Source organism: Paralichthys olivaceus, chromosome 11 (genome assembly GCF_024713975.1).
Source record: "Paralichthys olivaceus isolate ysfri-2021 chromosome 11, ASM2471397v2, whole genome shotgun sequence".
Taxonomy (NCBI): domain Eukaryota; kingdom Metazoa; phylum Chordata; class Actinopteri; order Pleuronectiformes; family Paralichthyidae; genus Paralichthys; species Paralichthys olivaceus.
Window position 1 is genome coordinate 8,958,602 of NC_091103.1, and position 25,783 is coordinate 8,984,384.

A 25,783-nucleotide genomic window follows, 5' to 3' on the forward strand; every position below is an offset into this window, starting at 1 on the left:
TATGCAACACTGTCATGCTGAAAATTTTAATGAAACTATACACCTCAGAAAAATCGTTTGGGGAAACCTTGTTTGTGTTCCAGTGGGTTGCAGCAAAGCAATGTGATGCTTTGCTGCATATCATCTCCCTTGAACATTAAATGTCCATCAGTGTGTCGGAAGAAAGGTGGAAATACCACATCTGATGAAGCTGTCAAAATTACAGCTTTTTCTGAGATTGGGTTGTGTTCTGTTGTTTGGAGTAAGAACGACAGGTTCCCCCCGGGTGTCTGATGTGTGTGCATGGGTCTGAGAGTGAGTGGGGGTTGGGGTATAGTATATTATGTGTTACAATTGTATTTAGTTTTCATAAATGGCTGTAATGGCCATATGTACATGTGTGTCAGTGAACGTGAAAGTTATATAGAGCTACTCTACCTTTTTAATATCATTGAAGAAGAGCAGCTGTGGCTCATGAGGTAGGTCGGTGGTTCAATCCCTGGCTCCTCCAGCCTGCATTCTGAAGTGTCCTTGGGCAAGATACTGAACCCCAATTGACCCCGACAGCTGAGTGAATGGTGTGTGATAGAAAAGATGGTGTATATAGTGCTGTTGGGACATGTGTGAAGCGCTTTAACTGATCTGGAAAAGCGCTTAATAAATACATTTAATTGTTGGAAACATTTTTCCTAAGACTCTATTGTCACGTTGGATGAAATCTGTAAAACCCTGTCTTATGTTTATTAGGCAAAGACATCAAATTAAAGATGTCCTACTTGATTTTAAAGAAACAGTAAACATTAGCATTAGCCCTAAGTCATTGGCAGAATGTTCCTGTGAGAATATAACTCCTTTGGGATTCTGGGACTCTTGTATTCAAATAAACAAAAGACTAATATTGTTCATGAAAATAGACAAGGTCAGTCTCTATTTATTCTTCAATCAGAAACCAAATCATATGCTGAAAAACTTTGTGACAGACAGAAACACATATAATTAATTGCAACTTTCCAATCAAGTTAGAGCAAAACAAATGGCAGCAACCTAAACAAATAGATAGAATAAAAGAGAGTACAACTGAGTTATTCCAAAATCCGTAAAGCTGCTGTCGTCTCCTCCATTGGATTCATTCTCAATTGCATGTGTTAGTATTTCATCTTATAATATCTGTAATTGCAATGAAACAAGAAATTGGACATTAATCATTCTCATAAAATCTTGCATGGCCCTCCAGAAGTGTAATACTGAAGTGATTTGTCAAGAGATGGTTTTCTGTGTGGGAGGTTTTAAAAAACCAGAGCCAAAAAAAAATAAATTGAATAAAATCAATAGCAAAGGGAATTGGCCGTCTCTGAATCTTGTAATGGTACTGGGAAATAAAATGGATGTACAACACACTCACAGGTGGCAAAATAGAGATGTTGCCTTTTTGATGGATTTTTGCCCTTTTGAAAAAAAGGCGAGGAGGAGGGAGGGCAGAGATATTGTGGAAAACAAGGTTTGTATTTGATTGTGCAGGTTCACGGCAGAGACAGGACGTATATTGCGCCTGCAGTGGGATTTCACCTCCATTGTTATTAGTCTGGATCAATGCTGGAATCAGACTTCTCCCCAAGGTATCAAGAGCTAAGACGCAATGGCAGCGGGGATGACTTTTTCTTTTAGCATGAAGACTACTGAATGAAAAAAGGTTGGAGGTTGAAGCTGAGGTAGACTAAAACACCACTTTCCTACTGTATCATTTATGTCTTCCTTCCTTTCTCTCGACATCTGTCTGGCTTCCTGTCAGTCACACAACCCACTATAGGACTGAATAATATTCGTTAAGACTAATAACTTCAGAAACTTCAAGGTTATACTTTTAGCTGATACTTCCTCCGTTCTCCACTTTATATAATCTCCCATTTAGATTTATCTACAGTTTATACAAGCACGTCAGGACTCTCATGCACCAGTGGAGCTCGGGGTATGGCAGGCGGGGGAATTTTGGGCCCCATAATGCTTGCCTGAGAGGCTTCAACGAGGGAGAGCCCCCCACAAATTCCCCCTCTAGAGAGCAATATCACAGAGGAGAGCAGGAAGCTGGTCAAGCAGTGTGGGGCCATTATTCAGTACTAATACACTCTGTCTCCCCCAGATCAGATACAGCACAAGGACAGAGCAGTTCTTAGACAGATGGCCTCTTTTCCAACCCCAAGAGAGCCATCCATTCCCAATGTGCACTGCACCACTTTGCCATCCTCCAGTGGCGTGGGCACTTGAGACACTGGTCCAAGATAGCGGGGTGGGGGTGGAGTTGGGGGGGTGTACTAGACAAAGCCTTGGTGCTTTCTACAAGCCTCTGATTGAAAACACTGGTTCAATAACTTTAAACAGGAAAGTGGGGAGAAGATACAGCTCTACAGATACATGAACGTTTGCTGGCTCTAGGGGGCAGTAAAGAGGGAGAGGGGTGGTCAGGGGATCGGAGAGGATGGGGGCTAGAGGAGAAGATGAAGGCAATGCTGGAAGTGCGAATGAAGTAAGAGTAACGGGCATGTGTTCCAGTCAGCTCTCAGGGGATCAAAGCACTCCGAGAGATAAAGACGAGTGGGTCGGAACATCTTTTTTATAATGGTAGGAGGGCTAACCAGCATACATCACAATCACTCAACCACCCTCTGATGAAGACACAGAGGGTTTTCTCCAATCCAAACAAGAACCCGCCAGAGAGAAGAGAAAGAATAATAAACAAAGCAAATCAGGTCCCTCGTCTGCACATGCAACCATGCACAGAGCCACAACACCCCCCCCCTCCCCTCCTTTGTATGGCACTGCAGTGAACATCCCAATCCTCACCAGCGTTTGAAGTGAAACAAAAATTACATTACAAAGTAAATAAATTCTGGATTTCTACAGTGAGTAAAAGGCACAAGATGTTGTTGATGTTCACAAAATATATGAATTTAATCAAGGAAACAACCAATTGAATTATTGGACTAAACTTGTAGTAAACCAGCTGTGACGTCCGTTTCCATGTTCTGTCTTATAAGCATGGTGGACAATACATGAATACGCTGAAGTTATTACTACATAATCAGGAGTACTCATTACTTATTACTACATTATTACAAGAGTGCTAAGTACTCAATACATTATCATATGAGTGCTCATTGGTCATTACTACAGTACTACATGAGCAGTAGTTTGCGCTACATCAGGATAAACACATTGTGCTCAGTAACATATTATCACAAAAGTGCTCAGTAGTTTTTAGCAGATTCTTACATGAGCACTAAGTAATCATTCAGCAGTCAGTACTTATTACTACATAACTGCTTGGTAGATATTACTACATTATCACATATGTGCTCATTTTATTTTCTGCATTATCACATAAGCACTCAGATCATTATTACTGCATCAATACATGAACACTCTGTAGTTATTACTACACTGTCCATAGATGGACAGTTTCCATTACGGTAGGTTTCTCCAGACACACGTTTACACACAAACGCAAACACACACAAGCATATTGTGAGATGTGCTTCTGTTAAATTGTTTCTCTGCTTTTAACTGTCACTGCGACTGCCATAGCTTCGTTCTTTATGTTCTTAGATTTAGCTAATTGAAACATTTTGCTTGAAGCCACCATCTCTTTTCGGGCACCCCTACTTTTCCCTAACCACATTCATTATGCCTACATTAGCTGCAGCCAAACTGCAGTGCATTGATTGACTGCAATGATTAAAATGAATGAAACAAAGGACTGTTACTTTATACTGTTAAAAAGTGTTAGTATCCAGACCCAACTCCTGAAATGTTTTGCTTCAGTAATTCACAGCATAAGTAATACATTGTAGATAAATGGGCACATTCCTGCAAACATACAAATCAAGCAAGTTGTAAAACAGCCTGAAAAGTTGGCACCTCAGTTTGCAATATCACCAAAAAGTTCAGCCTATCCCTGGGAAGTTATGACAAATGCTTTGGGTATTAAATAAGTCACCAGCATACCCCTGAGTATTTTTTTAGTTTTATTCGTGCCTTTTAAAAGTTATTCCCAACTTTCCCTGCTTTTTTGGGCTATCCATATGTTTTCAGAGTTAATGTCTGCATGTTACCGGACAATACTTTTTGTTTTCAGATAAATAGAGTATAACATTAAATTCATTCATATGTTTTAATACTTTCACTGATCATAAAATAAGCGCTGTAATTTAACTCCACGCCTAAGCCATTACATGCTAATACTGCATAAACCTGCATATTTATTTTATATTCCACTGAGAATTCATTAGTCATCACTTTGAGTGTGCACGTTAGGGGGAATGGAACCACACTGTGCTGTGCTTAACCATGCTGATAATAACTGTAGGGCCTGATTTACTGTGGGTCTTGTTGCTGATGGCACAGATACTTGTCTAATTTAATTGTTACTGTTTTATTGCCTTAATCACATTCTGCAAATACAAAACTACCCCCCCCCCTCCCACCACGTCTCCCTCATCCTCTGCTTCCATTAACAGTGGACCTGTTTATCTGTATAACAGTGTTAGCTTACGCACGCAGGGACACACAGAAACACACACCATGCACTCAGAGTGTGCGAGTGTGCAGGATTCACACCCTGAATCAAATCACTGAATAAGATACAGCATTGTAAAGTGAGTCAGCTATTGAGTAAGCTTTGCTCTGACCCTTTTAACCTCCCAAAAGGGAATGCAGGTGTTTGTGTTACCTTGGGCGGGCTATGTTTAGACATGAGTCTTGGACAAGACCCAGCACATTAACAGAACTCTGGGGGTCCCTGTGTACGATGGCATTCTGTCTCTCTAACACTGTCAGGGGATCCAAACCTGGCTGCGGCATCCTCCAATCAGGAGCAGCCGGCTGCCCGAACATCTGTGCTTACCACCTTACAATTCCTGCAGTATGAGATAGACAGTTGCAGGTGGACACAAGTGACATTTTGATACTTGTGGAGTTGTCAGAAAGTATCACCAGTATTACTGTTATCCTCGTGATGGTCAAGCGAATAAAAGACTTCTCCATCGGGGCATGCAGAGGCTGTACTCGCCCTGCAGCGGCCACAGGTTCGATTCCAACCCTGCTCTTTGCTGTGTGTCTTCCGCCACTCTATATTTCCTGAGGTGAGTCTCTTTGAAGTGACTGAAAGCTCCAGGATGGCAGCTAAATGGACCTTGAGGAGGCATATGATTGTTTTTTTCACAACTCTTATCTGTAACTTTCTCATCAACATTCTAATCCTCAACCTCATCATCGTTATCAATGTTGTCATCATTGTAATCATCATCATTATCGTCTTCACTATGATGACAAGCGTCACCAGCATAATTAATATCATCCTCATCTTTATCGTCATTGTCAAATATACAGCAGCTGAGACATTCATATTGATATTCATTTTCACACCCTGCCATGAACATTAACAGTCATCATCATTCACATTTTTAATCTTTCCATATGTAGCTACCATTTGAATCTTGTGTGCTAGTATTTGGAGGTTGTTCTGCTACTGGAAACAATTTGTTTGTACTCATATAGACATATTTATTTGTATTACTGCTACTGGATCAGAAATGGCCGAAAACACCCATCTGCCCTAATCGAAAGACTTTCGGAAACACGTGTTGCGGAGCTCTCAGCTGTGTCCTTGTCACACAAGAGCGCAACTCTGAGAGAATCTACTGCTAGCGGGGAAAAAAGCTCCAAAAAATTCCCATGAAGCCCAATTAGAATTCTGCTTCACTTCACTTACTGAGTGAACGAGGTAATCTGTTCTCATTTAAATGATAGCATTTCAGTCAAGCATGGGGCAGCTTAGTCATGGAAAGCAAATGAGTTCCCTATCCCGCTAAAACTGCTCTCAGTACTGGCAGGAATATAAAACGCAGACGGGCACCGGTTGTCATTGTTTTCATTTGCCACATCAACATGCAGCAACGACTCCATTGTGGGGGACGGCAGCGTTTAGATGCATGATGCGTTGTAGATCCCACAGCACTGTCTAAAATTTCCAAAGAAATCCGAGACATCCACAGATGCCTCCACTTCACTTTTATAAATGGGCCTTGTCTGTTGAAACAGCGCAGAGCCATTCACATCACACAGAGCAAGACGCCGCTGCCCGTGACATCATAAAAGTGCAGTCGAAACACTCGGGGAGTGTCTGTATCCCCGTCACCGAAGCCATCATTCACAAACACAAACAGATGTTGGTTATGTGATCCCGTGTCAGTTTATTAACATCAGCTGTTGTGTATAATACAGTATGTGTCAACCAACGTCTTCAAAGGTGGAGCCGCTACCCATTTGTCATTCTGTGATTTGTTTTTCTTAGCTGGCACCCTGTGTTGCACTCTTTGCCTGGCGTAATGAGGAACGTGCTGTCTGCTCCGAATCGCCGGGGAGCTTGTCACAGCATGGAAGGCTGCCACAAAAATATGCTGAAGCCAGCACAGAAAGCTTGCCCTAGAATGATGATTTATTCACACAAAAGAGAGCTATTGACATAAGATGGTGTGAAAACCTGTCTTAATGCCTTTTCCCCCTTCTCCTTCACTCCCTCCCATTTCTTCCTGTCTCTCCCCTCCCTTCCTCCTAATCCTCACTCCAGGTGGGCCAAAGGAGGAAGTATAATCAAGGAGGTCTCTGGAGACACGTACGAGGTTATTGTGGACCACTCCTTCTTTACGGAGCCAGTCTCCTGTGAGGTTACCAACCCTCTTGGCACTACCAACATCTGCCGCAACGTTGATGTTTACTGTGAGTGGCTCCTTAAGCGTGCGCTGCATGCTTTTCAGTAATGCCAGCAATGTGAGAACGAATGATTTGAGATTTCTTTGCACTGTTTTTTAAACATTTTCACACTGAGCTCCAAAAACTAGTGCCATCACAGCTGATGATGCATTATGGGTGAGTCATAGACAGTTAACGATGTTTGTTTCAACAGTTGGCCCTCGCATGGCTGCAGAGCCTCAGTCTTTGCAAGTGGACCTGGGATCTGATGCCGTGTTCAACTGTGCATGGACGGGCAATCCCTCCCTTACCATAGTGTGGATGAAGAGGGGCTCTGGTGTGGTGAGTACACTGATTTCTGTGGTGCACAAAAAATCAAAAGCTACTTCTTTCAGATAAAACTTCTTTTTGAGATGATTCCAACACCTTTACGTCATATGCCTACTACATACAAGGTCCTCTGAGTAGTTATTTTATGTCATCGCCATGTTTCTTTTGAATTGTCCATTAAAGATTTTGAAGCCATTATAGTCCGAGCCCCTTGGCAACCTTGCCTCATGAGATCTGTTGATTTGATCCACAAATTCAAACTTATTCCACCTTTGCTTCTGTCAACACAAAAGGCCAAAGCCAACCTCTTCACTCTCCTGAGCTCAGACCCTAAATTGGATTTTAATAATTGAGCAGAGGTGCCCTTTAAGGTATTAAATGGTCTATGTGCTACCTCCATTTTTTCCCCATAGCCCTTCCTTGTTGCTATCTCATGCAAAGGTGCATTTTCTGTCATTGCATTTGATGATCTTTGAATTTCTTTTTTTTTTATCTCGCCGCAGGTTCTTAGCAATGAGAACCTCCTGACACTGAAATCCGTGAGGCAGGAGGATGCTGGGAAATATGTTTGCCGCGCCGTGGTCCCACGTGTCGGAGTGGGGGAGAAGGAGGTCTCACTCACTGTCAATGGTAAGCTGTATTATTGATATGACTTTCACATAGGCGCACATCCACAAAGTTGTCAAGTGTGTACACATACAAGTGTGAATCCCGAGGTCTGGGGGTCAGCGGCGGCTAGAAGAAAGCAATTTGTCACAGGAGTCAGTTTTCTGCTTCCTCCGTGGTTTACAAAACTCTTCAACCTCTGAAACTTCCAAGAGAATATGCTGCTTTATTTCACTCATGGATACTTTTTTTTCGATTAAACCAGTTTCTTGGAGACATGGTTGATTTTACCAGGCAAGTACACACACAATTTATCCCACACGACAGACACACAAACACAGAGAACAACGATGTGGCACATAGTGTTCTTTAAAAAAAAAGATTTGCTGACAAAGGTAAAAGCTGTTATCACTTTGAAGCCTTTAACTGGGAAGTGCAACAAATATAGACTTTTCGAGATATGGTCACACAATTCTTAAATAGGTGAAATGTGCTTCAATGCTAATTATATTCTGCATGAGTAACAGGGAAGCTGCCGTTTTCTGAGGCGCTGTGTGACTAATGAATACCCGCCTTGGTGGGAGACCTGGCAACTCTCAAACAAATGACTTCATTATCAGTGCTTGATATTCAGGGAGCGATGCTTTGGTGTGGCAGAGGTTCTTAGCCGTGGGATTTACATGTCTCTTATTTTCCCCCGTGTCCATCTGAGAGAAGCATGGGCCAAAGCAGGGTGGAAAAAAAGCAGGGAGGACTTTAAGATGCTGAGATAAAAAGCTGACAGTGTATCATTGTACGTTTTGAAAGCCAACAAAAGGCTCTGCCTGTAAGCTACGCTGATGCTGATTTGGGGATGATGATACACCAAGTAGCGAGAAAACGTGTGTGTAAAGATTTTCTTTTCAAAATCCAGACATTAGCTTTGAATATCAGAGAGAATGGGATACCAGCATCCCCTCCAGCGCAAGATCAGAACCGTGGCTTTCTGTGAACCGCAATCAGCTCCCTCCATCTCAGTTAAAATTCGAGGCGGAAGAGGCAGGAGGCAAAATCATGACTAATTCTATTGTCTCCCATTCTCTGGATGGAAAGCCATACTGGCATCCACTGTTCAGCCTTAATGTGCAAACAGAATACATTATATCCAGCGCACCAGTTTATTTTGATGCATCCCCTCTCTGCTCATGTAACTATGGAGATTGTGTTGTGTTCAAAAAAGATTTCACGAGAGAATGAAGATGGATTGTTTTAATAAAGATTACAACACCACACAACTCTGGCAGACATACAAGAATGCAGAAATGGCATGTTTATTTAGTCTCTGCGGACTTCATTCAAGCAGGTTCTGGATGACTTGTAGTGTTTTTATTTGTTTATTCCTCTTCTTCTTTTTCGCATCTTGCACTTCCCTGCCCGGATTGGTATTTGACATTCAGAAGCCTCCTTTCTTTTTAGCCTTCTGAATAATTGAAATTCATCTTTTTTTTTTCAAACCACATGAGGAGTCCTGAGTCATTTCGTACTCTGTCTTTGAGGCGAATCAGATTGCCAGGCTTGTGAAAGTGCAAACACTGCGGTTGGGGGGGAGGTTCGTGGACCGTCCTGTGCCGCTGTCTCAACTACAGAATAAGTGTGTGAGCGCTCTTTAACCAGCCTGTAGGCCCAACATCAGTGAGAGTCAGCAGGACTCGATTGATTCTGACAGTGAATAACTAGCATAACGGATGAGTGAGCTTTTCCCAAGGACGACCCATGATACAGTAACATTTCAGGCGACACTGTGCATATTCAGAGCGCTGATGATGCGACAGTGTCTGCTGCACATTTGAATGTTTCGCTGCTGTTTGTTTTCCCTGCAGTTATTCCCCCCGATTCCTTAATGCCATCATTTAAATTACATGTGTTTATAATTTGTCATTGCTCTGTCTCCCTCCTCTCTGCCGTTGTGTGTCACTGACTCCCACTGTGGCGTACCGCATAGACGCGAGGATTCCTGCTTTCCCTGGGGAAGAATGTAATTTAATTATAATCAAACAGCTAGCAGGGGAGGCAGTTTGTGTTTAAGCCACTAATGGATACATATTGCCTACTCTAGTCAAACATTTTCAGAATGCAAAGCATCTCTGCGTTTCGTGTGCGTCACATCCGTCAAGTGACTTCATGTACTGCAAGAAGTGGGCTTCTGTGCATGTCCATGCGTGAGATTATTTATATAGCATTCAAAATATATGCATGTTTTTTCCCACAGTCCTGCAGAAGTTGGAATTGAGAGAAGTTATCTGACGTGCTTGGAAGGATTTAGCTTGTATATGCTCAAGGACCATATATCCATGCAATACATATTAATAAATATATCCATCAGTACAGCCATTTATGTTTGTGGGTATGTGTGTGTGTCTTTGGGCTAAGCAATATGTATAATTACATACATTCCAGTGCTTGAACAGCTGGAGAGGAAAAAGTCCATTTCCACATTAAGAAGAGGGAGGGTTTGAGAATCCCCCCGATATCCCACAAAGCACTGCGTAGTTATAGATCTTTTTCTTTTCTGATGTTCCTCTTTCTAGGCAGCCTTTATGTACATAGCCAATTAGCATTCCAGCCTTTTTTAAACTGGCACTGACATTGTATGAGAAAGAACAGCACAAATTAATGAGGAGGGGGGGCATATTGCAGCATATTTTATCTCACCAGTTAAATCTAAGCGTACTAAATTCTAATCTGGACTTTATGGCTTTGAACTAATTTCTTCACATTGTGTACCTGTCACTAGAACTCTCATTTATTATGTGTAAAAAATACCTTTAATATGTTCTCTCACCATCTCTGCTATTTCAGGAAATCTCTCTCTGTCTGTTTGTGGCTCTTATATCTTGACTTCACACTTGACATGTATTTTTAAGGGCCCAAGGAAGTGCAGTGTTGAATCTGATACAATTAGGACACGTGATACATTCAAAATGTATGAACTTTGACTAAACAGGCGATCAGAGCTTTGCTGCAGCGGCAAGGACTCGTGTTCACGACAACAGCACATGAAATTGATTCTCTAGTTCCACGTACTACCGACTTGAGTCAAGCTTCTCTAAACTTCAAATAAACAGATGAACGGCTCTGCAGTAGCCGTGGTGCGGCTTCAGGGTTGTGTGGACTGAAGCCAGCAGCGGGTCTTGACTAATATCTACAACCAACATAACCACAGGCCAAACAAACAGCCCATTCAAAACAGGCAGGTTTTACAACAGGCAATGCACTGGGTTTTTTTTAAAAAGTAGATTTGCAGAAAGGTTCATTCGGAGGTTTAGATTTGTTTGATCACTGGAGTGCAACAGCTTTTAGTAAAACTGCTCTAATGTTCTTTTTAAAATATTTGACCAGACAGTGGTAGAAAAATCTTCATTGGCACAACCACTGAAATGGAAAGGAATTCTAGTAAAACGCCAGAGCTAATAATATTGTTCTCAATGTGTCTTGACATGTCGCAAATTTGGATGACGCTCTAAATGTGGCTAAAGAACAAAATTATGTGTGTTTCTGGCCTGTTACTCTGCACTGTGTTAATACTGTGAATAGTACTTTACAGTACAAAGTGCACACTGTGTGGATCACACTCCATTCAAGGAAAAAAACGAGGTTGAGAAAATACAGTCTGGATTGAGCCCAAGCAGGCAAATGAGGTGAAGTATTCGAGGTAGTAAAAGTGTGTGTTTCTACAGAAGTTAAACGTAATGGCTGCCTCCGTTCGCCAGTTAGGGATAAGAGATAAAATGAGTCGTGATAACAGCTCCTCATCTGCTCAGACACTATCACTGTTAATGTGATATAGTAGCTGAAATGAAAAAAGCAGGGAGATTAGGAAAACAAGAGCCGTAATGATCCTCCTCCAGTCTTGCAGTAAAACATAATAAATAGACAAAAAAATTACTGTAGATAAGAAAAAACTGTTGCTTTACCTGAGCTGTAATAGATTACTTGACATATTACCACTGGGATGCAGGACTTTAATATTTAAAATCTCAATGGAAGCAATGCTCCAATGCCTTGGTTGCCAACCCGTCCATCGATCATCAAGATCACAAACAATGTTTACAACATTGATGAGAAAGAAAGTAAATGAAGAGGTGCACCGATTAAAGTATCGATGCAGCCGAGATGAAGATAGCAGTAATGACAATCGTAATGACAGTGGTATTGCCAATAATGGTGGCATATGTGAGAAGCTAAGCACGCTAGTTGTAAACATAATCCACAATCACAGTTCACATTCCATCATCATCAGCCACATACAAGCATATGTTGCATTCAAATTATACTGGTTGAACAAGTATGCAGTATTTACATCTAAATATATATAAAATCTCGAAGTTGGTATAATTTATTTAACAAAATGACGAACAAATTAACAGTAAGAACTGACTCCAACAGGCAGCTTCAGCACGTAGGCAGGTTCACTGCACCATGGATATGCCCCAGAGGAAAATATGGTCACCAGTGACAATACAAGACATTTCTCTTCTGTTCCAGCTGCCCTGTGGCTCGGTTGTGCTCTCTTTTATCACACAAAGAAAATGTATGAATAAAAAGGAGCTGTGTCGAGGTAGCAAGGAAATGTGGAGCTTTAGTTCAAAGCGGATGCCTCCGTTTACAGAGGAAATGTAAGCCCTGGCCTTTTGACTCCCACACTGATATTGTGTAATCAGACTGCAATGACCACTCCAGAGTTAACACCTCCTCAAATGAATGAGCAAAACATTGCACCTACATTTTGATTAGCTCCCCTGCTGCTAACATTGATGTTGTAGAGCCACCCACCTCCCTGACCCACACATACTTAAATACAAACACACAAGCACATATACCCACAACCCAGACTGAGCCAATGAGATAAAGCTATTTAATTATATTCTTCATTTGGGGCCCTAATCCATAAAATAGATCTTCCCCAACCACTACCATCCTTTCTCAGCCGTCATGCAAGTGATCATATTGTCTGTGACAGTCAGAGCTCACATATAAACTCACATATTTGCATTTCATCTCCTAAGTTTTTACACGCACACCACACAACTGAAGCAAATACAAAGTCTAAAGATACAGGGCACTGTCAGACTTTTTTGTCCCCACTGTACATGCTGTACTCATACTGTAAGTCCATGTTGGCAAACCAGGGAAAGCAGGAAAACAGCTTTCAGTTTATTTACTCAAATTGTCTGCTGCATTCACTCTGCAGCGTGTAGCAGCTTTCCAGCTTCCTCCAGTAGCATACCAAGGCACCATCTGGCAAAGTCTCATTAAAATGCTAATTCATTTTAATAAGAGACAGGTAATAAACTGCAATTATGTATCGTCAGAGAGATGGCAGAGAGCGGGAGTTTGAAGGAAGTTGGCAGGGATGCGAGTTGTAGCTCTAATCAAGAAGCTGCCACACTTGCCACCCCCTCAAATCCACATTCTTAACCTTCCACATCACAAGAGACGTGCTTGATGTTTGATTTTTACACATTTTTAAAGACCTCAAAATAAAGGATAAGATGGACCCGTTGCCTTTGTTATTTTGTGTTTCATTTGAGGAAATTACAGGCGGTGAGAGGGGAGTGTGGAGTGTTCTCAAACAAAGACAATATTTTAGAGTATCTGCTCTTTAATCAACTGATTGGTGCACTCAATGACAACAGTGCGTTAGGTACACTCTACCTGGTTGCTCTATTAGCCGAAATTAATTATTAATTAATAGAAAAAAGAAGTTTTTGTAGCTAGTTAAATCATCATTAGACCAAACTTATTGAAACATTCGGATACATTTGTTTCCAACACAAATTTGGATGATATGCCATTGTTTGTTGGTTGTTGAGCTACAAGCTGCTATTTGCAATGTTTACACTCAGCTTTTTGCTCATACATTCAACAAAAATATAGACACACCAACAACTTCTTCGACTCAGAGTCAATTAGTTTGGAGCTGACGTTTCGGGAATGGTAAATATGCTAGAAATAACAGTCTCCATTGGGTTGGGCAAGTTCGAAATTGAAGTCTGTCCTTAACATTGCCAATGATAGTGCGTTAATCCTGGAAGGCTGCTTGTGTAGAACTTTTCTTCTTATGAATGTAACACTGGTGATTGTCCAACCAACGGAAGACAGCAGAACTACTGTGTTTAATTATATCCATGATGCATCTAATAAAATTGTTCAGAATGCAGCAATCATGCAATGTGAAGATAACTCAAGGCTGCTGATTCAAAGCTTGCATGGCTTTTTTTAACACAAGAAATCATTGATTATGTTGGGTGGGTCTGGCTGGGCGTCTGTTTTGTGAAAAGTCGAAATTAGAAATCTCAGAGTGATGGTGAGAACAGTAATAAAAAAGAGAGCAGAGAGAAATTGTATTGCAAAAGTTAGTTACATGCAAGCAGCCTGAGAAAAAGAATCATAAATTACGTATTCAATGAAACAGAAAGGGAAATTAACAGAAAAAAATGCTGTTTGTGTGGACTCTCATTCAATAAAAAATAATCAAGTCTTTGCTGCTCTTGGTAAAATGCTGTTCAAAGTAGATCCAATAGTCCCCTTAAATTCAATCTAGGAAAATTTAAAAAAAATTAAACATCTTGCAATGTCAAAGAAAGTGAGAGAAAAGATTCCTGGATCTGCTCCTGATCTGGATTTGTTGTTCCACCAAGTTGAGTAGTTTTTGCACAATCTTGCTTACAAACAAAATACTGTGAAAACATAACGTCCTTGGCGGAGGTAATTAAACTGCAATTAAAGCGTAAGAATAATAGAAAAATATGCTTGGATCATTTTCAAATTCCCCCTCCAGCATTTATTTTTATAAACAGGTGAAAATATAGAACTAGCGTAAACCTCTGTGCTTTGCTTTTGCTATAATTTCACTTACAGGGAGCTCTTCAGGACCAATGGGGAAATATACTTAAAATACTGAATTGGGTCATGTGTGACATCTTGTCTTCATATTAGTGCTGTCACCTGGTGTGAACAGCCTCCAGACCAGATGGCAGGCAGACCAGTCGTTTAGGCTGAGCTGCCCTTGTCAGATGAGATCTTGTAGCCTGACCAAGGTTTAACACATGCTGGCTCCACGTCCGTATACCTGCAACTGCTGCTAATTGAGCGAGAACTGATCACACAGTCTTTAACTCTGATGAAGACATTCCATTTAATCAAACTTGATATCGGAGAAACCTGAATTAGGCCGACAGAACGTCTTTTAGACTAAAGCTGTGTAAGAATATAACAGAATAAATTGTATTTCTGTTTCTGTCTTTTGGCTTGGGTATATATAGAATGTGGGGCTTGATGTTTAGTTATTTTCTGACCTAGCGGTTCAGGGGTCAAACCTGCCGCCAGGAGATTGATTGAGGTGAAACACCGCAACAAAGGTGTTATCTCCCCACAATGGCATTTTTCTCTTTCCATCTGTGTAGTCCTGATTACACTCCATAGAAACTGCTGTAGCACTCTCCAGCGACGTTTATCTCAGTGGGAGGAATCAAAGCAGCCATAAATCAACAATTTCTTGATCCAGAATGAGGTCTGAGCCCCCACTCATGCCCTTCATTCAATCCTGGCATGTCCTTGGCCAGATTGTAACAAGGGATGAGGCATGTTTGTGCCGCTACGCAATACAATTTTCCCCCCGGAGTTCCAAATTACTGAACTCTTCAGGTGCCTGGAACGTGGGAGCGATTACAAAATAATGTGCCTCAAGATCTGGATTAAGCAGAGTTGTCATATGACCTGAGAGTGAAAATGAATTTAATTATTCATCTTCTCAATTTCTATGACTCATCTTCAAAGTTAAGTTTTTAGAGTATCTGTATTTTCTTTTTCAGGGCCACCTACTATCTCCAGCACACAGACACAGCAAGCGTTACACGGAGAGAAGGGACAAATCAAATGCTTCATCCGAAGTACGCCTCCTCCAGACCGCATTGTAAGTACATCTGGATCTCTTCAATTTTTTTTTTCTGATCTCACCTTTGTCTTCATTTTGATGCTGATTCTATTGCGAGGACTCCCAGGAAACTACATTGTAAATAGGTGCTTTATGTCTTTATGGCACCTGAGCATTAAAAACACAATGTAATGACTGTTTTATTTTCCACTGCTGTCTCTGAATATAAAATCTGACTGAACTCTCTTGATCTGTTTACTACACAGATGGTAAGAGCAAATAAAAGGCTGAGGAACCTTGTTTGTTGTCATATGAAAACATGGGCTTGAAACTACAGCGCGAACCTTCAGTTTCTCATTTAATCCGCACTTATGCTCTGTTAGCACTGATCCCATTAAGATTTATGGACCTCATATAAACAACCTACTCTCTGAGCTCACTTTGCGCTTATTGTTAATTTGTTTGTGTACAGGTGTGTGCGTGTTTGCATATGCACGTGGTTAATTGCCACACTTTGTCATCTAATGTCTCTTTTTATTATATTGATGTCCAGAATTAAGTAGCAACATAATTAATAACATGTTTATTTGAGAGGTGTGCTTTGGAGCCTGGGCTGCCTGCTCTGAAGTGTCTATTTTGGATTCTGTTTATTTAAGAAAGACTTGTCAAACCATTCATCATAATATATGATAAGGTCAAGTGTATTATTTAAACTGAATTAATTTTAAAAAATCACAAAATGCCTCCACGGAACATTATCTTTTATAAAAAATATGAAAACAAGAATTTGAAAAGCAGTAACACTGCGTTTCCATTTCTTCACTTATTCATCTTTGCATTCCTGCGAGCTTGAAGTATGTTGTTTATTTGCTAGCACCTTTTCATCTTTCTCCAACTGTCTCCAGTATAATGATTTTTTTCTGTTTAAAATCAGGAAAAATTAATCATGTGATTCTTCACCAGAAATGAATGCAGTCTACACTCAGATGCATCAAACACAAGCAGCCACTACATGGCACGTGTTACATTATCATAACGCTGCATAAATAAACCCGTCGTATGCAAATATCTATTGTTATATCCCACAGTTCTCCCAGCACATCATTTCAAGCGTCAACACAACTTCACCTTATCCCATCATATCCATCACTCCCTCACACAAAATGGATTTTCTAGCGTGTTTGTTTTGTTACATTATTATGACTGAATAAATTTATTCAATGTATCCTGTTCCTCGCCAGTCTATCAAAGTGTTAATTAATTTAAAGTAAATGTGAATGTAAATGTAGCATGTCACAATGAGTTTGCATAAGCAATTTGCCTGACATTACTTGCGTCCACAAACAAACCAAACAGTGTCTGCTGTGTACTGGTCTGTAGCTTAAGACTTCTTTTAGCTCCGTCCAGATCCAGTGAAAGGAAGTAGGACTGTAAACAGTGCTTTGCAAATAACCAATGCAATAACATCTAATTTGATCACTATCTGTATTATTACTGAGAGACACTAAATGTGCAAAAGATCAAAGGATCTGATTATTTGGCAATGTGTCTTCCACTTCAGAAAAAAAAAGAAAACATGTTTTTTTGTTGTGTTGATTAAAATATATATTGTAAGGTTTGTTATTGTTTTTAAAGTGTAATCTTTATCTTTTAGTAAACTCAGAGTAATATCAGTATCTTCATATTTAGCTCACTGTTTTATAAATGGTTCAGTGGTGTCTCTTAACAGCCAAATACAAAAAGAAACAGTAATTCAAACACTGCGGTGAAGAGAGAGACCTGCTTGGAGTGCGCGCAGTCCGCAATTACCCATTAGCTTTGTGTACAGATGCTGCAGAAATCTCAGTCAGCTGGCAGTTTGTCAAACAGAAAAAAAAGGAAACGGGCAGTGAGTAAAAACATTTTTAACCACAGCAGAGGTCAAAAGTGTTTTAACATCTACCTGACACAATGAGCTAATGTCTTTGCATTGATACCAGGAACTCAATCAACCTCAGAACAGAATAAAACACAGCTATCCCCTCATTATTGTTTTCAGTTTCATATATTCATGGTTGTTGTTTGGCTCCATTTAGCAACATAAAGGAACTAAGGACATCAGGGTGAAATGATATGATGACCAGGGCAGCAGCATCCAATTAAACATCTTCTAAAGCACCATCTGACAAAAATATATCCGCTGGTCAACACTAGTCTGAAGCGGTGGTGTGTGATGGTTTGGTCACCTTTGACACTTGAATTTGGAAGATCCGTTGTTGATCCCTTGATCCCTTGTTGTCACTGCCATAACGAGTGGTGGTTGTTGTCAGGGGTCAGAGTGTGAGTATATTGAGATCACTAGCCTTTGATGTAGGAGAACTTTCACATAGGAGCTGTACCAAAGGATGTTCGGTTGTTCCCCATTATGCATGTCGAATGTGTTTTCAACCCACAGTAACAGTTATTATCTACACCCATGTTTGCAGAACTGTAACTTTGAACTAAATGCTTACATGCAATCAGCAAACATGAATGCTGCTTATTATTAGATTTCTATTGGATTCATAAACTCATTTGAACAAATTTGACACAGAGGAAACGTCAACTTTGTTTTCTAGAAGCCGTGATTATACGCACAAATTTCATTATACACCGTCGAATAATCGGTGAGATATTTTAGTCTGGACCGAAGTGGTGGACGGACTGAGCAAACGATAATGCTGTCAGTGGTGAATGGTAAATGCTCTGTGTTTATGCAGCACTTTTCTTGTCTTGATGACCACTTAAAGCTCTTTAAAGTACAGCTTTGCCATTCACCCCTCCACACACACATTCATACAGTACAGCAATGTGCAGCACTTTCTCTGTCACTCATCACTCACACACTGCTGGCACAGCTGTTAGTGGCAATTTGGGCGTCAAGACACTTTCTGCATGTGGAATGGAGGAGACGGGGATCGAACCACAGCCACCCTGCCTGCACAACTAAACTGGTTAGATGGCCAAAAACCTGCCATGGCTGTTATGAAATGAGTTGAAAGCTTAATCTTTGCACAGACATTCAGTCGTTTCCTCTTTATAGTCACAAACAAACCCCCTGTGTTTATGCATTTGCATGTGTTGTCCTTGGACATTTATTGGTAGGACATAAAAACACAGGGACAAAACAGGGACCCACTTATCTAACAGTTCCTCCACAGCACCTCTAGTGGTCATAACATCACCCGGTAAATACCACCTCTTTGCCATCTGTCTTTTCTCAGGCTTGGTCATGGAAGGAAACCGTGTTGGAGTCTGGAACATCCGGCCGCTACACGGTGGAAACGGTCACCACAGAAGAAGGAGTGATCTCCACACTGACCATGAGCAACATTGTCCCAGCTGACTTCCAGACCATCTACAACTGCACGGCGTGGAACAGCTTTGGCTCTGACACCGAGATCATACGCCTTAAGGAACAAGGTGGGAGCCAAGGTTCGACAGGTTCCACCTTCCTCTTCTTCAAATCACCTGACAGTGGTTTTTAGACAGATGGTCCACAGCTCTGGTGTTTGCTCACATGTCTATGATATATTGTCCGCTCGTGTCACTGTGTTTGTGGGTGAATGTACTTGTGTATGTAATTAAGTGGGATAGGATTTGATTAATAATTAGTAATCCATGAATTTTAACAAGAAACATCCACATGAATGAGCAGCAAATGTTCAATCAGGGCTGGGCAATAAAATGATATAGCTAATTAGCGCAATAATAATTTTTCATCAATCGCAATAAAACAAAATTTCAATGCATTGTGCTAGCACTATAATATAACTCAAAGTTTATTGACTTCAGATTTGTTAAATATGTTGCTCATGTTTATTGCTAGTGTCCTTCTCTGCTCATAAAGACGAATTTAAAACCTCACGTAAAAATGTGACATTAACAGTGAGTATTATCGATACTGACTGAAAAAATTATCTTGACATATCTTTTGGCCCCATTTTAAGTGAATGTTTTTGATGTTAAACAAACTTTGATTTATATATGCATAAACACAAACGTTCAGAAGTAAGTTCAAAAAATGCATTTTACCAATTTAGACTTGCATGTTGATACATAGCTACAGTGCATGGCCTACATTCTGAAGCGTTTGATGTACAGTAAATGTGATGAGGACGCACAATAAATTGCTTATAAATTAGTTTTTGGGATAAAATGCGGCTCCCTGGTAATTTCAACTGCTGACCACAGACACACAGTGCTGTCTGAACATGAAGTGCACTGAGCCTGCTGATTCCTTTACATACCAGAGAAATGTAACGTGTATTTTGCTTCAAAATGAATACTTTTTATCTGTTCACCTTTTCCCTCCTACTGTGGGGGAAGGCTGTTTTTCTATCCACTTATCACAAATGATAAATTATAAGCTGCTTATGTGAAAGTGACATTGATCAATGGAGACATTAAATAGGCTTAAATGGCGTAGGAAGAGCACTTGGTTGTTTTGCATTTGTTAAAAATGCGAGAAGGTCATAAATGTGGGCTGGTAACCCAGGTCCTCATTAAACCACACTTTAATGAGGACTTTTAATGTTGCAGCAGTATATTGATGTGTGAGCCTGCAGGTTTAATCTCATGCTGGTCGCAGACACACACCGTAATATCCATCGCAGAAACATGATTACATTTAAACGGATGCACACACTCTTGCACTCCACTCGATGAAAATAAAAGCCCTCAGTGAAAGGCTGCTATTTGCCCAAATGAGTGTAAATTAAAAGTTATTAGACAGAAGGATAATGAGACGATATTAGTGGGACAATGTTTATCCGGCGCTGGCAACAAAAGATTTGGTAATTAGTTTTTATTAAATTGAATTTCCAGTTATTCCAGTTGTTTGGACGCACCTTACAGAACATTTTTTTCCTGTGGCACTGTGCCTGTGTATTTTTTTAATACATGAGCTTGTGCCTGAGGGATAATGTGAAATGAACTTACAGGGATAAAAAATAGCATGTTTTCCTTCCCTTTCCTTTTTGCTGCAGAGACAGAAAAGAGATGAGGTGCATGTGGCAGTGTGAAAGAGAAAGGTGGCCTCTGCATAGTGCTTTGCACTATTTGTCGTTTACCCGATATTGAACCTAATGTGTATTTGAGATGTTTGTGGTATGTTATCATAGGAAAACGTGTCTGTTTGTTGCTCCCTACAGAATCCCTCCCGGTGGCGGTGATCATCGGCATTGCCGTGGGAGCGTTCGTGGCCCTTATTGTCCTCATGGGCACCATTGGAGCATTCTGTTGCACCCGCTCCCAGAGAAGTACGTTTCCTCTGCCCTTTCACACCCACTCAAGCATGTATGCCAGAGTACTGTATGGTCCCCAAGCACACCAAAACATGTCCATCCACTCAGCTGTAGATATTGTTTTTGCTAAACACAAATGGGGAAAGATCGGCTTGTAAAGTTGAGTAATCTTGGCTTTGTGCATCAGCTTTAAAAAAAGATATTAAAAAAAATAGACACTGACAGCTGCTGTGAGAAATTCCTGTCACAAGATAAATTGCTGGAACATAATGTCAAACTTAATACAAGATTAAACGCCTTGTTGAGATGGACATCTTTTTGTGGAACAGAGATTGTGATAAGGGTTCATTTCATGCAATCTCAGTCTGGATGCATTCGCTTTTGAGGCTATTTACAACCTGCACCATGTTCACTCACCCACCTATGTACCAAGTGACTCTGGTTAGAGACAGTCCACTGTCTCTTGCCAAGAATCAAACTGTGCTACTGGTCCCCTCAGCATGTCTATTGTCTGTATACTACAGAGGAAGCGCACCTGGTTATGCCCTCACTGCCCGTCTCCATCTGTGCTCACCAGAGAGAACTTGCAAGCAAAATTAAGACAGAAAGTAAGACTTTGTTATATGACAGTATCATCAGCATTGTCCCCAACAGAATGAGCCACCGTGCGGAAGGCTGTGTAGAGATTGCATATGTATGCGGAAAACGATAATCTTGTGTTGGCAGGAGACAAATGATTAATAATGCCTTGTATTGTTTTTCGGTGGGAAGTGGGGAGCTTTGCAAAAAAAATAAAAAATGGGGATCTTTGCTAAATTCTATAAAGGCTGGAAATTGCACTGGGGGGAAATTATAATGTCAACAAATACAGGATGGTGTTTATCCAGATAATTGAGTCATGTGTGTCGTCTGTTTGTGCCAGATCTGAAAGGAGTCGTCTCGGCAAAGAATGACATCCGTGTGGAGATCGTGCACAAGGACCACAACGCGGCGCGAGAGAACGACGAGCACACCTCCATGAAACAACTGATGGTGAGTGTGAGTGTCACAGCATACTACTTTACACTTCTTGTTCCTGTTCTGAGAAATATAATATGAGCTTGTTTGATGCCTCGGCTGAAGCTGGAGGTGATATGTCCGTCCATGTGAGTGCGACAACTCAAACAAACAAATTTGGTCCTATTGTTCATTCAAGGATAAACTGATCTGATTTAGGAGGTGAGAGGTCAATGTGACTTCACAAAACATGCACACATCAACAAATACAAAATAAACTGAAGACCTTAATTTAAATTTCTTCACCACATATATTATACAAGTTTTGGCAGACATGTAAACTGCACCTTGACCGGCTGGCGGAGGCATCGAACAGCGAGGCGGTAATTCCAGTTTGATATGTTTTGCATTTGCTTCTTAAGCTGACAGTAATATAATGAATGCACTTTATTATTTGCTTCTGCTGTTCTATGTAGAATACATCATTTTATGACTAACGGAAGAAAAAGAAAGGCATGTTGATTGTATATGTGCTGGAGTCAAAGCACATGGGTTATATTTACCAATATGATGCCAGACCACAATGCATTGTAACTATGGAGATCCTGATGAATACAGAGTAATCCTACAGTGGGTGTACTTCTGTATATAAATGCCACATAAAGAACAGTTTCGTCTCTGGAGCCGCACCAGTGTTTTAGTATTTTTGCAGTTTGCTCCAGGGCCAGGTTATTTGTAGTTTGAGGTTTTGGATTACATCTTCTTTCAAAAACACTTAATGCAGTCAATACTAGACGTGTTATCGCAGGGAAATGAGCTTCGCTACCTCGCAAATCTACATTTTGTAAAGATAAATAAAAGATATTTATGGTTGCATTATTAATGTTCCCTGCCAGCCTTAAATGAAGGTGAAACATGATCTGAGTGATATTAAAAAATAGGAACAAATGATGAAAATAAAATTCTTCAGTGTGTTTTTTTTATTCCAAGTGGGGGAGAAGCTACACAGACTCTCAGTACACTCTGCTTGCTTTCTATGCAGGTTGAGCGAGGAGAATTCCAGCAGGAGTCTGTTCTGAAGCAGCTGGAGGTATTACAAGAGGAGGAGAAGGAGTACCAGCACATTAAGGTATGAATCATAAAACAACGTCAACATGAAGGCGTGAATGCGGGAGAGCAAAAGATGGAGAGAGAGAGAGACAGAGGGAGCCTTTGGGGCAGAGGGTGGTCTTTAACTCTGGGACCAAAATAGCAAGAAAAAAAAACATTAATCCCTCTTCTGCTACACTTCTTCTGAGGAGAAGTCCACAGGCGAAATGACTCCTGTTAGAGGTCTGATTTTATTAATTAGTCTCTCATCAACAGTGGTTCAAGAAATCAGAGGCTGGTTGGCCCCTGAAGCTCGTATGTAAGTTATTACCTTTACCATATAGATGGAGAGTGGGCTATGTAGGACGATGAGGAGAAGTGCTGGGGATTTATGAGATGTGCTGATTCAGCTCTTTCTGCAGCATTTCTAATCGCTCACAATTTGGAATAAACTCACCTTTTGAAAAGAGGAGCAGAAAGGGGTTCTGTGACACATCAGAGCCATTGAGACCTACACATAAACCTTTATACACATGTTTGACTTAAATGATGTAATATGTGACTTTCTTTATTTCGTGTCCCTTTTATATGTAATTCATACAGCTTTATTATAATTATGGCGAAAAATCTCAATACAATATTTTCCAATATTACAAAATCTGCCACAATACATTTCAATTTAAGACAACTCAGTGGCCTGTGATCGTTATGAAACAACATTATATATATATATATATATATATATATATATATATCAATTACATTGATATCAACCTACAAAAAACAGTAAATGTACTGTTACAATAAAAATGTACTTCATTTAAGTGTCATTTAAGTGTCAAACTTAACATTGAAAAAAATGAACTTCTGTTAAACATAAATTACGTCAGTGTTGAAGACTGGTTAGCAGCTGTAGAAAGGTACATCGAAAAAAAACATGCACATTTATGCTTCACTGCTTCATCACCTTTGATTTACATGTTTCATCTGTTTGTTCTACTCAGTGAAAGAACCTTTAGTGTATTGAAACAATACAATAATATTTTTTGTGCAAATGCAGTTCTAGTCCTGAGACATTCCAGTTGTTGGAACAGAGCAAATGCAAACAATTTCCATGTGTTCCTCTATTGTTTCAGTATATACTTTAACAAAAAAGTACTTTGTATGTAATCATCAGTAGTTGATAGTACTCGACACATTCCAAACTTTCAAACTAATCCCTCAGTTCAGCCTGTTTTCATCTATCTGTTCAACCAGAATTAAAACAAGACCTAGAACAGTGATCTAATCATTGTGCAGTGAAAGTATTCATTTTAATCACATCACCACTAAACAGGCGGTGTCGACATCAGCATGTCAAACAGACTGCAGAGTGTGAGTCACGGTGCAATTTCAAATTATAACAAGACGTTTTGAAACTTGTGGTGGCAGGTAGCAAGAGACAATTCTGATATATATAGAAACATGATAAATGAGTCTGACCCAGGGTACTCCACCAGTGTCTGATCGATGGCGTCTACGCTGCGGTGTGTGTCTACATCCTGGGATATCAATACTCCTGCAATGGTCATGCTGCGGGAGTTATGCAGGCTGGTTCTGAACATATAAAAAAGACTAAAACGCTGCTGTGGTCAGATCCATCCAAGTGAGTCTTATTCAGTGACGCCAATGTTCTATGAACGCAATAAAAACTGACTTCAGTGCTGTTTATAGCCGTCCACCCATTTACATAGCCATGAATGGATCGGCTGGTGCAGACGAGGCACTTTGCTTCCAGTTCTCACATGAAAGCATTTTACAGCTTGTAATTCCTGCAATAAATGATCCCTGTGTGATTTGGCAAGTTGTTGACAGTCTTCTATCAAGGCCCCTCGCTCACTTCCTGTCCGTCCAACTTCTAGTAGAGTTGTTTAGTCGTCGGCTTCTCCTCTGTGTGCTGCTGCCACTGCAGTGAAGTAACTTTGTTAATAAATTACTAATTTGCAGTTTTTTCATTTGAAAGAGTCAATAAAAGAGGTAAAATCGCCTTTACACACAGTTACTAAATACTTAAATTGGATGTATAATTGAAAAAGGTAACTTGAAATCTTTCAATATTACATTAAAACAGCCTCCGTGCAACAATTCGCTCATATTCCAAACTCATGCGAGAGAAAAACACAATATTTATAAGTAAGTTGTTGCTCAAGTTATTCAAATACATGGGGAAAAGTGTTTGTTATCCCTTGTTGCTTTTCATGTAAATGCACCAGTAAATCAAACACAGAGGATTTTCTCAGCAGGTGTTTATTCCACCTCTGACCCACGTTGTTGTCGCCAAGACTGTAGATGAATTCTCACTCTGGGATTCATATTTAATTTATAAAATAAAGATTATATCACAATTCTGGTCCTATATGTGCAGGGTGACGTTCTGTAGGTGGGTGTCAGTTCAGACTCTGCAGCACGCTGGAGCTTATCAGTGACATGGAAACAAATGTCCTGTTCTTTTGTCCTCTTGTCGGAACAAGTGTTGGCGTTGGCTCCCTGGAGTGTGCTTGTGTTGTGTTTGCCTGCTCGAACCGGCACCCCTGCATCCCTCTGGCTGAATTTTTTTTTTTGATCCCAGCTAATGACGGCGTGCTTGAGGCGAGAGCAGAGGGGGGACTGAAAAACACATAAAGGCCAGACACAAACAACCTCCCTTTCTGTCTGATAATGACAAGCATAACGAGGATCCTCTCAGGTTCTCTCTCTCATTTCCTCATTATGAGCATTCTTCTTTTCCGATTTGCCACCATGCTCACCAAGTTTGACATTCACGTCCATTCACAGACACACAAACCCACGCATGCCCTATCTGAACCCTTAGCAACAGCGT

At 40.5% G+C, this 25,783-nt stretch overlaps 1 protein-coding gene across 8 annotated transcripts in view; it reads left to right on the plus strand.

The window, feature by feature from the left end:
- Positions 1 to 25,783, plus strand: part of kirrel3b (kirre like nephrin family adhesion molecule 3b) — a 159,516-nt gene that overhangs the window by 128,012 nt on the left and 5,721 nt on the right. Inside the window, exons 7-15 of one of the 8 annotated variants that reach the window (XM_069534407.1) lie at positions 6,602 to 6,750; positions 6,938 to 7,065; positions 7,557 to 7,683; positions 15,513 to 15,613; positions 18,817 to 19,027; positions 20,746 to 20,853; positions 21,363 to 21,446; positions 21,761 to 21,876; positions 22,877 to 22,963. In XM_069534407.1, coding sequence (XP_069390508.1) covers positions 6,602 to 6,750; positions 6,938 to 7,065; positions 7,557 to 7,683; positions 15,513 to 15,613; positions 18,817 to 19,027; positions 20,746 to 20,853; positions 21,363 to 21,446; positions 21,761 to 21,876; positions 22,877 to 22,963 — 1,111 coding nt within the window. The remainder of the gene's footprint in view (positions 1 to 6,601; positions 6,751 to 6,937; positions 7,066 to 7,556; positions 7,684 to 15,512; positions 15,614 to 18,816; positions 19,028 to 20,745; positions 20,854 to 21,362; positions 21,447 to 21,760; positions 21,877 to 22,876; positions 22,964 to 25,783) is intronic. The other 7 variants (XM_069534408.1, XM_069534409.1, XM_069534412.1 and 4 more) reach the window with 7 other exon arrangements.